The sequence below is a fragment of the Eulemur rufifrons genome, chromosome 1, assembly GCF_041146395.1.
Source record: "Eulemur rufifrons isolate Redbay chromosome 1, OSU_ERuf_1, whole genome shotgun sequence".
Classification (NCBI taxonomy): domain Eukaryota; kingdom Metazoa; phylum Chordata; class Mammalia; order Primates; family Lemuridae; genus Eulemur; species Eulemur rufifrons.
Window position 1 is genome coordinate 63,659,347 of NC_090983.1, and position 17,287 is coordinate 63,676,633.

General features: G+C 33.8%; 1 protein-coding gene across 1 annotated transcript in view; it reads right to left on the reverse strand.

The window, feature by feature from the left end:
• Nucleotides 1-17,287, reverse strand: part of PSMD14 (proteasome 26S subunit, non-ATPase 14) — a 101,884-nt gene that overhangs the window by 19,640 nt on the left and 64,957 nt on the right. The window contains exons 8-9 of the mRNA XM_069472148.1: nucleotides 6,081-6,188; nucleotides 2,773-2,847 (exon numbers count right to left, since the gene is read on the reverse strand). Of these exons, the coding sequence (XP_069328249.1) occupies nucleotides 2,773-2,847; nucleotides 6,081-6,188 (183 nt within the window). The remainder of the gene's footprint in view (nucleotides 1-2,772; nucleotides 2,848-6,080; nucleotides 6,189-17,287) is intronic.

Here is a 17,287-nt window from a genome sequence, read left to right on the forward strand (position 1 = left end):
TAGATGCCTTTCCTTATAAAGTCACCCCACACTATCTTAAACAAGTCTTTTTCCTCTTAACCTGTTTATTCCATTTCTGTCCCACTAAAGGGAAAATCAAGAGGGCAGGGACTTTACCCTGTTTATTTCAAGATTACCAGGATCTAGATTCTAGAACAGTATCTAATCATAGCACTCAATAAATATCTGTTGAATTAATTAATTAATTAAACTCTTATGTCACACACAGGATCTCTGATTTTTCATATAGCCTAGGTTTCAAATGTCAAGATTAGATAGTAAATACCCCATTTACTGAGTGAAGTTGTGACAATCTTTCTGAGCCTCAATTTATCTATGATTTAAGGGCTTGTATTAGACAACCTCACAGTTTCCTTCAAATTCTAATATTCCATCTATAATTTAAAAACTTAATACTTCTTTATTGTCAGAATGAAAAGCCATGAAGCTGGGAAGTAAATCAAAGTTTTCATTTAGCTACCAATCACATCAGAAAATTGGGATAGGGTCCTATATTAGTTAGTGCTCATGAAACTAAACACCTTAGTTCAATGTTTCTCAAATTGGACTCAGAGTTCTGAGTATGTATTCTTGGAAATTCATAAGTTTTCAAGTTTATAATCTTAAGACTGTTTTTCCTAGTCTTCACAAATTTTCTTCAGGTGAGGACTATCATTGACTATTTTTTTTCCTTCTGATGATTGACAAATTATTAAATGTGAAAACAAATGGGGGCTAAAAAAATGATTGTTGTTGTTTTGTCATTAGAACCAGTATACTTTAAATGAGATCCCTGAGCCATAAGAATCTGAAGATGTACTTGGAAGTATATGGGTTTAGTTTAGAAAAATTACCCTATGTGTTTCCTATAGTGGAAAATCAGTTGCACGTCAAAATCACCTATGAGGCTTTTCAAGACACAAAAGCTCCCCCATTTCCCTTCTCCAGGGTCAAGAATTCCTCCATTCCCTCTCTATGGCTCCAGGGGCAAGAATAGTATGCCCAAAAATTAGAAAGACCTTACACAGGTGACTCCAATTTGATTGCTTCCCAACTTCCCCACGGATACTGTTCTAGAAAATAGATCCTTGGAGAAATTTTGGTGAAGCTACAACTACCTATGCTATAAAGCTACCTATAATTAAGTATTGAGAATTGGATTTCCCTAACACTTCAAAAGCAAACAATGAAAGTTCCAAGGAGCAGCAGGATATTCCTCACCATGCCCGGGCAAGGATTCCATTGGAACCCTTAGGTAAGTATACAGGTTGGCTGAATAAGGGTAAAGGCAGGGCTTTTGTTACCGAGAATGCAGCTGAACTTCGCTATTAAGAACAGAAGCGTAACATTAATTAATATGCTTATGTATGTTTTTAACACCAAGGATAATGGCTAAGTTTATGAGATACCCTCCCCCAGTCCCCATAAAAAGTAAAACTGATGCAATTAGCTGGATATTTCCAAATAGATGGATGTCAGATATGACTGATAAAATATTTATGTAAATGAATTTTCAGTTTGTACCTGAGAAGTGCCCCTTTTCACAGCCTGAACTCATTTTATGTAAAATTAAAAATAAGTGTTGCAAATGGACTTCAAACAATTAACTAAATTTATCACGGCAGAAATAAACTTTGGGATACAAGTAGCAATTAGAAGGAGCTTCATAGGGGCTCCCACTCCCCTCATTCATCACTAGGCTCAAGTACCTGGGCCCTTCAGATGAGTTTATAGGTGGCTTTGACCTTTTAAAGCAGAGGTTTACCAAACTTAAAAAAACAAAAATAGAATTCTTCTTTCAAAGAAAATCATATTGCACATCCTCCCCCAATATATAAATTAGATTCAAATGGAAGTTATCTGGTTGAAAGAGGAGGTAGGTCTAGAGGGCCCAACTTACTCTGCTCTCTGCTTGCCATACACCAGAATCCCTTTCTCTAAGGCTCCTTTGTGAGAGACAGTTTCAAAGTAAGAATGGTCTTATTTTCTACAGATTATTTATCACTTTCAGAATTGAGAGTGGACTCACTTAACCAAAACTGGCTATCAACAGTAAACTTAATGTTCTAAAAAAAAAAAAAAAATTTTAAAGTCTTTCCCAGAGAAATACAAGAAACTAATTTGGTGGATGACTAATTGTGATAGTAAAAGGGGAAAAAGTGGTTCAGACTGTAATTTCAAAAAACAACAGAGTTAAATATTTGGCATTAGTTAAAAGAAAAAACTGTACTAGAAACAAACAAACAAAATAATGCTAATGTACTAAAATACTAGGTAATGTTAAAACGTAATCAAATCTGAAAATTATTTGGTATAAAAAGGGATAAATACCTAGTTCAAAATATGTGAAAACACAAAACTGTTTCCCTTTGACTCACTTTTAGTTTACTCTGGGTAAACATGGTATGTTTTTAAAAACTACTACACACAATTTAATTTATTCCTTTCAAATTTAGTAATTATAAAAAGGCATTTCATTGGAGAAGATAATCAGAAAAATCACAGAACTAAGAGAAATATTTTTATGATTTATCATAAAACCAAACTGGAATGTTTATTTCCTACTTCCTCTTCCACTTTAGCATCTACTAAAATTGTAAAATATATCTTTCAATATGTCCAAAAAGAACACCTTTATTTTATACTGCAATTCATGAAGAATGGAAAAATATTTGGAAACATCAAAAGAGGTCAACAATTCTAATTTAAATCATATACCAGGTAATGGTTTGAAAACGATTTCCCTCCTCCAAGATAAAAATTTAAACTTACCTTCTGTTCCAGTTCATTTTTCCGATAGTTAATAGTAATGGAGTAATAATGTCTGTTTAGTCCATGAATTAGTGCCTATATAGATAAACGATTTTAAAAGGATAAATTAATATTTTTATCAAATAAAATAAATACAAAAGTTTGAAACTGTTGACATATTCTGCATACCTGTATAGAAAGAAAGAGAAGAGAAGAGGAGAGGAAAAGAGAAGAGAAGGAAGAAGGAAAGAAAAAAAAGAAAAGAAAAGAGAAAGACAGATTCCAAGTACAAATTAATATAAAGTCTCATATATTAATATAAAAGCCTACAGCATAGGCATTATACTTTTCCCTCTCTCTCAGGATTATTAATGGCTTCTCTAATGTAAAACATGAAAGTGAAAATAAACTTTGTCTATTACTACTTCAACATTGTCACCAGTATTTTAAAAATAACATTTTTTTTAAGAGACAGGGTCTCACTCTGTCACCCAGGCTAGATAGAGTACAATAGCACAATCATAGCTCATTGTAGCCTTGAATCCCTGGGATCAAGGGATCCTTCAGCCTCAGTCTTCCAAATAGCTAGGACTACAGGTGCACAACACCACATCCAGCTAATTTTTCTTTCTTTTTCTTTTCCTTCCTTTCCTCGCTCCCTTGTTTGGTTTTTTTTTTTTTTTTTTTTTTTTGAGACAAGGGTCTTCCTATGTTGCCCAAACTGGTCTCGAACTCCTGGGCTCAAGCAATCACACCTGACTTAAAAATAACATTTTCTAAAAGCAACCCATGTTTCACTGTGAAAAGTTTAAGAAATAGCTATAAGGAAAAACAAACAAACAAAAATCACATAATTCTACCACCCAAAGGTAATCAATACTAATATCTTGCTGTAAAAATATAGGTACAGTTTATAAAATACATATTTACAAAACGGAGAACTTGTATATCCTATTTCTGACTTAACATATTTTGTACTTTCCCCAAATTATTTTTTTCTGGGGACAGAGTCTCACTTTGTTGCCCTGGCTAGAGTGCGGTGGCATCATTGCAGTTCACTGCAACCTCAAACTCCTGGACTCAAGCGATTCTCCTGCCTCTCACCCTCCACCCTCCCAAGTAGCTGGGACTACAGGTGCACACCCCACACCCAGCTAATTTTTCTATTTTCTGTAGAGACGGGGTCTCGCTCTTACTCAAACTGGTCTTGAACTATTGAGCTCAAGCAATCCTCCTGCCTTGGCCTACCAGAGTACTAGGATTATAGGCGTGAGCCACCGCACCTGGCCATCCAAACCCAAATTATTAAATAGTAGTCTACAATGTAACCATATTTTTTTCTTTACTACTCTAAGTGCAATAGTAAAGAAATCAGTGTTGGAGAATCATTAGTGACCATCCGCATGTGTGCTGATGGCTGCTGTCAAGCTTCTATCTCCATTACTTGAAAGTTAGTTTAAGAGCAAGGGCCCTCTTAACAACAGCTAACTTCCCCTTCAAAATAAAAGGCATGGCATTTCTGAAAGCCTTCTGATCCCTGAATTAAATACTCTGTTAATATACAGTAAAATTCTATTACAGATATTGCCTTTTACTTCAAGCTCTTCTGAGTTGCTTTCTTTCTAGCTTGTCTTAGAAACATAAGAAAGTGTTTTAAGGTGTGGCTTTGTTCTGTCACTTTTTGGCTTGATCCCATTTTTGGGTGTTTTAGTATTGAAATTGTCTTAAAACTATAAAGCACTCAGATAGATGTCATTCTGATGGGCGCTATATAAACTGTGAAATAAATATATTTACAGTTTCTAATTGGAAAGCAAAGCAAACTAAAATGAAAGGAAAAATAATGATGCTGTAGCAGTTATTTACACAAATTGTTTACTTAGGTTTAAAACCTGCCTCATAAGGTCCACCTTATAGACTATAAAGTAAAGTTAAAAAATACAAACTAGAGTGGTATAGAAAGAAACAGATTTTAGTATCGATTATACTCAATTTTAAGGTTAAAAAGCAGTGTTTTAATTTAAAAAATGAAATCCACAACAGGTGGCTGGTGACTTGCAATTACTAAAAACTTCTGGCAGAAACATACCATGTAGTAATCACAATGATCTTGGATTGTGAGATGCTACTTAACCTTTTGCAAAAAATAATGAAGCAGTATGATGCTATGGGGGTTTATAAGAAAGGTCATTATCACAGGCTAAACAGGTCCAGTAATATATTCTCTTGGAACATGCAAGTATAGGCTTGTCTGCACCCAATCAAAATCACTGGTAGCTTATTTCATACTCATTATACTTTGCAGTTTTCTCTGACTTGTAAAAATTTTTTCAAAAGCAACACACCTGAATCCTTTGAAACATAACATTTCACTTTGATGAAGATTCAGATGAGTGACTGCTATAAAATTAAGCATTTAAAAGTATAGCTATCAAAGTGTAACCAAGGCTTAACCATGGTTAACTGACAAAGCCACAACTCCCCAAAGACAACCTTAAGACAGAGCAAAGTTTCAGAAGAGGGGAAGCAATAGCTACTATAATGTCTTTGTCTGTCTTCTATTTAACCAAACATGGTCTTTCTGTCCTTTAATTAATCTTCAGAGAAGCAATTAACTAGTAGACAAAGCCAGTGGTGCCTTTAAAAACAAATTTAAAATAATTTTTGAAACAATAAAGGTATGTATAAAAACAAGACATGTGAATGATACAAAGAAAAAAACATTAATCACTCAAGAGGATATTAAGTATCTGAATACCAATAACTTCAATAATGGTGGTTAATATCACTAGAAAACATAAGATACAAACTCTCATCAACAGTAATATATATAGATATGTTTTATAGGACTTTTTTTAAAGGAGAGGATTTTTTTTAAAAAAACTAGAAAATTTTACGTACTATTTAAGAATTGTTTCTGAATATCTCTTAAAATATACAGCAATTTTCCCATTATTTCCTGCTATGAGAAATGTCTACTAATCCATCAATGATCATAGCTAATGCCCTCCACCCGAAACTCCTATCGGTCCTTTTCTACAATGTTAATGATGCAAGGCCAGAAGGTATTCCCAAGGTAAAGGATTTAGTATGCTCCCCAAAAGAGTGTCCTCAAAATATGGTAGGAAAATTTAAATAACCCATTAAAACCTGATTCACATATGTGCAAATCTAACTTTTGTAATAGTATTTCCATAATTCTCTTTTAAGACATAATAAAAATTGCAAGCAAATTAAAATGCTAATATTTAGATCTTAAAATGACTAACTATAGCTGGCTTTTAACATGTAAAACAGAGTTTTAACACATTATCAAACACAGGAATTACCTGAATAGATGGCTTGTTTAAGTGACCCAGATTTGAAGTTGTTTGTCTTGGTTCATGTCCTAAGACCATCATATTAGCATTGATCAATCTGAAGGCATCAATAACAACCTGTAAAAACAAGGTGTCAAGTCAATTCTTTTTTAAAAGCAAGTGATGATGCCAAGCAACAGTGGACAAGGCATGATCAACTTGCATCTGTTTCTGGACTATTTCCAGAAAATCATTTAATTATAATATTAATAAAAAAGAACCTCCCGCTGACTATGCCATCAGCACACCACCCTCTATCTTGTAATGTAAGGTGACACCAATTACCACAATTTTCATGAAGCAGTAAAGAAAAATATTAACTTTGCATCTTTATTATTGAAATATGTCATTACTAAACTTACACCAAACAGCCTTCACTGGTGTGCATATGTTTGTCACCTAAATTTTACCTAATCAAAATGAATGACAGAGAAACTAAAACTGAAAGTGAGCACAAGTTAAGGGACCACATCTAAAGCCCAGCCCTGTCACATCAATTATACCACCACAGTACTTGAAATGACAACAAAATTACAGCCAGCAAGGCACTTGCCCACATATTCTCTTCTAGTCAGATACCTTTTACTTCTTGTGACTATGAAAGACTTTATACCTTGTCTGATGGCCTTAAATGTCCAAGCCACTGTCAAGCATAAGGAGGCACAATATAAGAAAAACAAGGTCACCCATGCTTTAATCCAGGAATATGGTATAGAATGATATGGTCCTAAATTCACAGTAAAGAAATAATAATAAGTATCTTCTTTTTGTGTGTATAAAAAGAAGTCAAATTCTTCCATGATACAGTATCATCTGTTAGCTCTTACATATTAAAAGATTAACAAGAATCACGTATTTGTTAAAGCTTTTAAACATTATAAAGTCTTATGTAAAACCATGTGACTTTAAGACGGATTGCCTCTTTAAGGAAATTTAACTGAATACATTTGTCACATAAAACAAAAAGCAAGATAATATGGTAGGTAATACAGTAGATTTGCCTTTTTTTTTTTTTTTTTTTTTTTAAAGAGACAAGGTCTCATTCTGTCATCTAGGTTGCTGATCCTCTCGTCTCAGCCTCCCAAGTAGCTGGGACTATAGGTGCACGCACCACCACATCTGGCTAATTTTTTTGTTTTTTGTAGAGACAGAGTCTCCCTATATCGCTCAGGCTGTTCTCGATCTCCTAGCCTCAAGCAATCCTTCCACCTCAGCCTCCCAAAGTGCTAGGATTACAGGCATGAGCCACTATGCCTGGCCTAGATTTGCCTTTAAAAGTGTTGAACAACTGAGATGTATCAACATTTTGAAAGCAACTGTCAACTGGATTTGTTCTCATTTATACAATTATCTTTTGAGAATACCAAGAAACTAAAAATAATATTTATTCTCAGGTTAAGACAACTGAAATCTAATCAAGTCTGAAAAATCTGTGGTAAGTATTACTACATGCTATATGCTAAAGAACAAGATTTAAAGAAATAAAGAAATAAAAATCACCCTTTCTAAAAGGCTGCCAGGATGGGTCCAAAGACAATAAGAAAGAATACAAATTTAGACCAAAATATGGCAAGTGAATCAATCTAAGGCTCTGCCTACTCCAGTCAGCCTAAAATATCAACTTTGAACTTTGCTTTATTTCTAATAGTTCAAATTTTCCCTAAGATTCATTCTTCTTGCCTCAAAATAAAATTAAGTATCCCCAGAACATGAATGATTCAGTTGTTTATGAAAACTTTTTTCTTTTTATATAATAACCTTAATCCAGACTTGACTTTCACATTTATATATAAATAAATATGCCTAGGTTGCTTATACTTAAATTTCTAATATTGTTTTCCATAAAGCAATAATAGAAACAGGTACTAATATCAGACATACTTTAATTATATAACAAATAACTTAAAACAATTGCTTAAAAAATACAGAAGTAAAATTTTCTCACATTTTGTACTAAAAAGCACATAAAATAAGATCAAGTTAAAATGTGGGCAAAGGAGGGAGGAAGTGACCATTTGGACAGATAGGTATACAACTTAAATACAGAATAAGAACTGCCATCCTAACTATTAATTCATTTTGATCCCATTGTTTTATGATTTTATTTTAAGATTTCAGTAAAATCAATTGTAGGAAAAAAATTCCATAAAACTATGAAAATTTCATTATATATCACAACAAAATTCCTATACTTTTTCATACTGAAAGCTTCCAAACTAAAACAGCAGACAGCTACAGGTACCTGTAGAAGTCTCTATACTATTTCTCTGGAATATTATAAGCAGATGTGAAACTTCATATAAGAAATTACAATATCAGTTAAGTAGATATCATGATCTGTTAAAAACAAATCTGAAATAATTTTTTCAATTCTGTTAAGAAAGTAAGAGAAAAATTCAAGGACTTAATAAAATGACATGCTTAGATTGACAATTCCTGAGTAGCTATATGATAGCCAACAGAAAATGATTACTTAACACTAAGATTAAAGGAATTTGCTGCCATCACTATAGCAACTGTCTTAAGGAAACTAACATGTTCAGCAACCTGCAGACCAAAATTAGACTTAGTATGCAATAAAATATAAATATGGCAATATAGTCCATATTTTAATTTCTGCACAATTTTATAATTGCTTTTTGTGCTGTGAGAATAAGTGGGTTTCTCCTTTAGAGCAACCTATCAAAATAGACTCATTAATGTCCAGTGTACTAATGAGCAATGGGTGAAGAAGGTGTTAATTATGCCACAGTAAGATTCAAGAAAAAGCCCTAGTGAGCACTTGGAGGTGTGTATAAGTGGAAGGCCTTTCTCCATGTTTGTGTATTTACAGCAGGATGCAACAGAATGACAGCAAAATGGTCACTCCATGGTTAAGAATAGAAATTTTAGACACAACATACTGAACAAAGACCCCCTCCCAAGCATTAATTAAGATATTGGGGGGGGGGGTGTGCAAGGGACAGGGGAAATAATTCTTTGGAGCTATGAATTTTCTAAACAGTTCATTTTGAAGTATATATACATTCAATTAGTTCAGTTTATATCTTATAAATTCAAACAGTATTAAATAAAAAAACTTTGTACAAAAATTACTACCCTAATATGTACTAACAAAAACCTCCAAGCTAAAGCATGAAGAATATTTTCAGGAATATGATGCTAGACTTCCCACGCTGAAGTTCTGCATACCACATTGAATCTCTATTCACCAGCCTGACCATTTAATTTTTTCTGGTACAAGTGCCTTGAGACTTTTCTGAGGTCACTGCAACAGTAGACAGCTTATAACAAAACCATTAGCAGTTTGGCTAGCTTAGGGAAACCTCTTACTTTCCTTTTTTGTTTATTATCACTGCATGAATCCGCAGCATATGATAGTTTATAATTTCTCAGGCTTGTTAAATTCATGTTAAAGGTCTGTTTTCTTGTTGAATAAATTTTGTTCATATAATGCTGCCTATTTCATACACTCAGTCTTTAATAGCACCTTTGGTCTATGCGCAACTCACAGATCAAAACAGAGGACTAAAATAGGGGTTGATGATGCTATTTACATGTGTGATTCCTGCTGTCTTCTTGTTAGTAGCTTTAATATAATAGAAGACCTTGTCTGTTTTGTAATTAACACATCTTTACTGGAGAGATATTTGGAAGTGATTGCTGTGAATATACTGGTTAGTAAAATAAACACAATCACACACCACTTTCTGTTATCAGACAAATTTGTGAATTGTACACATTATACTCCAGATCAACAAACTGTGATATAACAGCCAAGTAGAAGACACATATTTATATAACCCTTTATTTTTCTGAAAATATGTATTCACTCTGACCTTGCAAATATAATTAGCTTGTGGGATGTGCAGATTTCAGTACCATGGTTGCTTTACTAATTGCAACTCTTGGAAATAGATACTAAATATTTGGAAGCTGCCAATACAAAATAAAAACTGCATGTTTTTCGTACATCTGTCTTAGATCATAAAAGCAAAATAGTTTTTAAAACAATACTGAGTTCCGTATTTATTCCAAGCATACCCAAGGGTCAAGGACCTATCATTTCATTTTAATGACAAATTTGGTTTAGGACTTAAAACATTAATTTTCAAATTCAATTTAATCCATAATTTCTTGGCTTCTTTCATGAGTATGGTACAGTTCATCCAATATGCTATTTTTAAATTCATGTTTTCATACCAACTGCTAGGTCACTGCAAGACTAGACTAAATTTCTAAAGCACCAATCTATAGTTCCCCATTTTTACATTCAAAGGAAGCTATTTTTTAAGCAAAGCTCTTCAAATTAGTTTAATACAAAGGTGTTTCAAAGAAAAATGCACAAATACTTCTGAGAGTAATTGCTGTAATTCATACTCTTTTTCTCTCTCTTTTTTAGTAGTAGCTGCCTTGGGCATTTCCAATTGTACTTATATTGAAGTCAATGACTACAGGAAGTATTTAAGACAGAATAGGACCAATGTTTTAAGAACTTATAATGCATTCATTTTTCTTGAGCTTAAAAAAACTAAGCAATCTGAATCTTCTATAACCTTAGAGGTCAGCTCACTATAATATATATAAGATGAATTAGAATAATAAAAGTAAAGCTTCAAAAATTTTAAGACCTCAAAATCAATTCAAATACTAAAAAAAGAGAAGAAGTGAAAACTCAGTTACTGGTTAGGTTACATATTTTAATACATAAAAACCCACCACCACATAAAGAAAATCTCTAAATGACTATAAAAATGAAAGGTGTGGAAAGAAAAGCAACACCCTATATCAAATATCCTTTATCACCTAGAAATGACCTGTTATCAACTGCTTAGGTTGTTTCTAAATTCTTTATAAATTAAGGGTACATGTGACCTGGGAAGTACTGCTGGGGTTTGTGACCATTTCGTTACTTCTGCTGCCATGCACTGCCAGACATCTATAAGAGAAAAACATCTTATGTCTCTTGTAAGCCCACAGCATAAAAAATTCAGAGAAATCTTACTTTTTATGCCATTTCCAATGAAAAGCACTAAGAACTAAAACTGACTCATGCCAAATGCATATCACTGAATTGCTGTGATTTCTTAGTCTCAAGTTTGCAACACGGAAATTATTTATAAAATGTCAATTTTAGCTCTGGAAAAGAAATTCCTATGTGTATGTACATTTTCTTCCTTCATCCTCGGAGAATTGCTTACTGTAGCTAGAGATCTGTAGTACAACTTCAATATATTGGGAGCAAAGGGGGATGGGGTGTAACTAGCATAATGTACTTTTTTTGACAAGTGAAGACATGCATCAAAATTCAAAGAGTAAAGCCACAAGTTTTGAACATACATGCCTTAATGAAAACAAATCGATCTTAGAAACTAGTATAGCAAAAGGTAATTAGACATTTTTAGATTTACGAAACATTTTGAAAAGAATTTACTTAAGTCATAATAAAAATAAAAGTTTTTCAGAATTTTTTTCAGCATATGCATGTAGTCAGACTATACGGGTTTAAATGCTTGAGGCACTATGAAGTCAGAATCCTGCCTAAAAGCAAGTTAATTAACCTCTCAATCTTTCTATTTGCTCATGAATAATACCTCACAGAGTTGGTAGTAAGAGTAAATAAAAAATTTACACGTATACCTGCCACTACTGTCATTAACGGTGGTGGTGATGGAGTTGCGCAGCTCTAACCTTTCAACAGAACTTGCTGTGGATAGCATGGCTGACTTACAACCTCAAGCTTTTACACCTTTGGATCCACTGGGCATTCACACCAGGTTATACTTCCCCTGGCTGCTTCCAGCCAACAACTGAGCACAGCAGTGGTACTAGAACCCAGCAATTCCTGCCAAATAAGAGATTCCTCTGAAGGACAACTCTGGCTCAAGGACTCCCCATCAGCCTGGCTGAAACATTCTCAGAACTATGTGGTAATCTGTTTCTCTTCCAACCCAATCTACCATCCCTTTCTCTTTTCATAGGGTTAGATCTGCACTGCTGTCTGAAGGCTCTCACCTTTATCCATTATGGGTATCTCCCCCAATAAATCTCTTTCATGTCTAATCTCCCTTTGCCATTTGCTCCTTGGAGGACCCAAACTGGTACAGTTAACAGAGCAGAGTACTGCTTCTGGACATAGTGTTAAAGTTAGAAAAAAGTTACCCTAAAAATCAAATTACAATTATAAATTTGGCATTCAGAGATACCAAGCATATGAAAATCAATAGGAAATTAGGGAGAGACATTTTAAGACATGTATTTCCTTAGGAAAATTCCTAAATAAAGAAAAAGGTGTATAGCTATACTGAATGTTATCTCTCTTTAAAAAATGACTTAATGGCCGGGCGCGGTGGCTCACGCCTGTAATCCTAGCTCTCTGGGAGGCCGAGGTGGGCGGATCGTTTGAGCTCAGGAGTTCGAGACCAGCCTGAGCAAGAGCGAGACCCCATCTCTACTAAAAATAGAAAGAAATTATATGGACAGCTAAAAATATATACAGAAAAAATTAGCCGGGCATGGTGGTGCATGTCTGTAGTCCCAGCTACTCGGGAGGCCGAGACAGGAGGATCGCTTGAGCCCAGGAGTTTGAGGTTGCTGTGAGCTAGGCTGACGCCACGGCACTCACTCTAGCCTGGGCAACAGAGTGAGACTCTGTCTCAAAAAAAAAAAAAAAATGACTTAATATGCCCAAAGTCTTCATACTCCTGCATGATGGGTGTTTCTAGACTTATATATCATGAACGTAAATTTGAACTCTTCAGGGGACTACTAATAAGATATAAGAGATCATCACCTATGGGTCATTGATCTGATACCAACTCAAGAGTGCCAATTCTTTCCAGTGCCTACTCAGTTGGCCTACATAAAATGAACAAGTGACATTAGATCCCTTTCCAGTAGACAAACTGAAGCAATACAATTGGTATGCCTGTTGACAATTCCACATCAAGTAAAAGAATACAAGGCCCCACAGAATAAACACTAGGGCTCAGCCATGTTGGTATGGCAGTAGGGCAGGTGCATGAGGGGAATAAGGTATACATTGCTTGTCCTATACCATCACCTTTAAAGAAAAATGTAAACTACACCCTTCAAACTACTCTCTCAATAGGCAAAGCCATTTTAGCAGGAAAAATATATAAAGTTCAAATATTTTGTTGTGTATCACTTTCACGTATTTTTACTTTGCTTAATTAAATACTATACAGAAATTATCTTACCTAATCCTCTCAACAATCAAGAGATAGGTATTAATATCATCAATTTATGGATGAGGAAATTGAGGTTTAGAGGTCTTACTAAATTAAATGAGATGACCCAACCAGTAAGTGATACCACTATGATTTGTACCTATACAGAATGCCAAAGCCAGTACTCTTCACGACCAAGCTACTTGGCATAACAGCTATCCTAACACAAAGGCAAGAAAAGACTACCATTAGATTCAGTTACTCAACAGCAACGTTTGTGTTTTATTCATCACAGAATATCCATTCTATAAGGGAGTATATGACACACAAAATATGGTATAAAATAAATGCCTATTGAAATGAAAAACTCCAAGAAAGCATTTTTGGTTACTATTTTATGTAAAGTATTACCACTTATGTTTATTTTTCCTTTAAAAAGAGAAAAATATCCATTATCTATTTAAAAAAAATCTAACCACTAGCTTTAACAATATATATTCTTCCCATTTCCTTTTCGCTGCTCAACTGTGAATTCATGAAACACTCTGCCATGGCATGCTAAACTGAACTCAAGCATCATAAAGCACTGACTTGTGTTTAATTTGGAATAAAACTTGCATATAGTAAAGCTAAAATGGCAGTAAGCATCTATTAATCAGCTTAGTAGTAGCCTAAGAATAACCACTGGGGAATCAACTATGACTGAAGAAAATTTACCATCATAATCAACTCTACCCTCTTTAGGAAATTACAATGACAACAACACTTAAACCTGCCAAAACTAAGTCCCAGGTCCAGAAATATTCTCACAATTAACAATGGCTAATGTCAAATTATCTAGAATGTGATCTTTAAAAACTAAAATATATAGGCTCTGAAAAGGCCTCTTTATCAAAGTCATAGCTTCTGTTTGCTGGTACAAAACTGGTAGTAAGTATAGGGAGTAGCTCTTACTCTTCTCTATATCTCCAATATATGCCTGGCACATAGTAGTGATCAATAAGTGTCTGTTGAATGACCAGAGATAATTAGATTACTAGGGAAAGAAAAGCATTCGAGAAACCAAAGAGGCAATAAATATTATAATATTCTTATAGCTAATGGGACATTGTCTTAAGAGTTTTACTACTATATTTTTACTGAAACAGTTGGATTCAAACTAATTTGAAGCACATTTACATCATTCAAAAAGCACAGCAAGTACTAAAGCATAATAAATTAGGTCACAGAGTATATTATTAATATAGAATTTCTACATTAAAAGAACTCCACTAAGAACTGTTAGCTCTATATAAGATTCATGCTTTAGAATTTTAAACATGAAATTGCTTCTACATTCCTAGCTGACAATTCCTGATTATATCAGCTAAATAAATGTTATAGACTAATTAAGTTTTTCTATCAGGAATAATAAAGGCACATTAGTACCTATAATATTTTCTTAGGTATCTTCACAAGATCCAAGAGTGTTATAAAACTTCAAACTGATAATAAGAGTGAAAAACAGGAAGCAAACAAAAAATAATATAGTAACTAAACTGGTTCCAAGAATTGGAAGGGTACACTCACAGAGCTATATTAGGAATGGAAATAGAATTTTTATATGTTCTATTTCCTATTTTTCTCTTTCGATCTGGAAAACTAGATGAAGAAAAGGGGTGTGCATGTGTATGTACAATTTGGCATTAAGACTATTCAGCCCTAATTGATCCTTGTGGGATACCGATCAAAAAAGAATCGTATGAATATAATAGCTATGCTAAATGTCTTTCACTACTTTTAGAAGACAAATGACATGTTGAACTCTAGCTCTGATTATACAAGGTTCAAGTTTATCAAGGTTAAGGTCCAAGAGCAAACTGGTTAAACAAGCTTGTCAATCTCATGTTTCAGTCATTTAATAAATGACTCTATGACTGCTAACATATGAAAATTACTTACTAAATCTTAAAGATTAACTGCAGTTTTTTTTGATATGATAAAAGCTAAAAACAGAACTGGTAATGGCTGCACATTGACACACATTCATTCCTTCCTTGATTTTATTTAATAAACATTTATAAGGAAACTACTTTCTCCCAGGCACTATGTAAATCCCAAGATATGAGACTGTTTCTCCCCTCCAAGATGTCCCTGTCTTATAAGGGAGATAACACATGGAAAGATGAATAAAACACAAAATGGCTAAGTGGCACATATTAATCACCTCATAGGCCAGAGTTTCAAAGTAATATATTCATTTTCCTCTTCATTGGCATGCCCAAGGGAAATACCTTAGAAAATGATAAGTGCTCAATAAAAATTAGCTGAATCAGAAAATTATTCCTAAATTAGTCAGGATGTACAATATGTAAGAAAGGAAGTCTTAATTTCTTTTGTAGTCACTACCATCATCTTCCTAAATGTGAGCAAGTTAGAAATTAATTTATAGATTTGTTCTTAGCAAAATTTTCAGAAATATTCACATTCTATTTTTTAAAACATGCTAAGTCTTAATCCTTTTTAAAGGATCAATTATTTTAATCTTCAGAAAAATAAAGCATCATATATTGTACACCTCCTAATATGGCATGTGCAATCTAATCACTACATACATTACCCCTTGATACTCATAATACTATGAGACAGGTACTAAGATCCTTATTTTATAGATGAGAAAACTGAAAGCTCAAGAAAATTAGGTAACTTGTTCAAGGTCATGCTGTAAAGAGGAGATAAAAATAGGATTTTAATGCAAGTCTGATCCCAAAGTTTGTGCTCTTCATTACTCTATACCCTGACTGTGCCCTACTCTCTCTCTCTCTCTCTCTCTCTATATATATATATATATGTGCACAATATATATATAGTATATTTTAATAAGAAAACACTTAGGCTGGATGTGATGGCTCACACCTATAATCCCAGCACTTTGGATGGCCTGAGGTAAGATGACTGCTTGAGACCAGCCTGGGCAATGCAGCAAGATCCTGTGTTTACAAAAAAATTTTAACAATTAGCCAGGCCCAAGAGTTCGAGGCTGCAATGAGCTACGATTGAGCCACTAGACTTCAGCCTGGGTAAGAGAGTGAAAGTCTGTCTCTTAAAAAAGAAAAAAAAGAAAAGAAAAGGCATAAAACAAAACTACTATTTGAGTAGCTTAGGACCTCCAGCATCTTAAAACTTTCTAACAAAATGTCTTGGAAAAGTAAAACCTTTGCCCCTGTCCCCTCCCCCTGAAAGAGACATAATCTTCTAGATATCCGAAAATGGAAGGTAAGCTCTTATAATATTCATTCCCTAACTTTCCTCCTATATTTGCATTTTTCTCTCCAAAGCCCCATCTTTTGTAAAATGCTGATTAAAAAACAGTAACAATAAAACCACTCATTTTACATCCTAATATCAGTGAAAGAAGAATAAACCAAGAGGTAAGTGCCCCCGGGAATGATGTTTCTACATTCTTCTCACATGGTACAAGCTCCTCTTTTCTGAGTGACGTCCTGCTCACCCTCAAGGCTCAGCCCAAGCTTTACCTACTTTGTGCAGTCTATACTGATTTTTCCCTTTTTCTAATTTAATTTGCATTTACCATGTTTGCTATACAAGAATATTTTATTGTATATTGGCACATATAAGATTCTGAATAAGTTTTTGTTGAATTATTTTTGTCTCTAGCAACCAATTTAATACTTACAGAAATAAGCAATATCAGTATATTTTGCATTGTATCAGTATGCAATGTAGGATATCAGTATGTAATTGGCAGAATGTTATCTTGTTCACTAGTGATACTAAATGCATATGACTTATCTCCTCAAAAAGACAAAGAACATTTTTTATTTATTTGTACCTCAGAATCATTAGCATATAGGCACATCAGGTATACTTAAGGAATACCTGATGAGCTGATCTGCAATTAGATAAATATCACATTTTTAAAAGTCTATTGAGTATTTCTGATCAGATTAAATTAAAATATTTCAAGAAAACCCAGCCAGTGTGAAA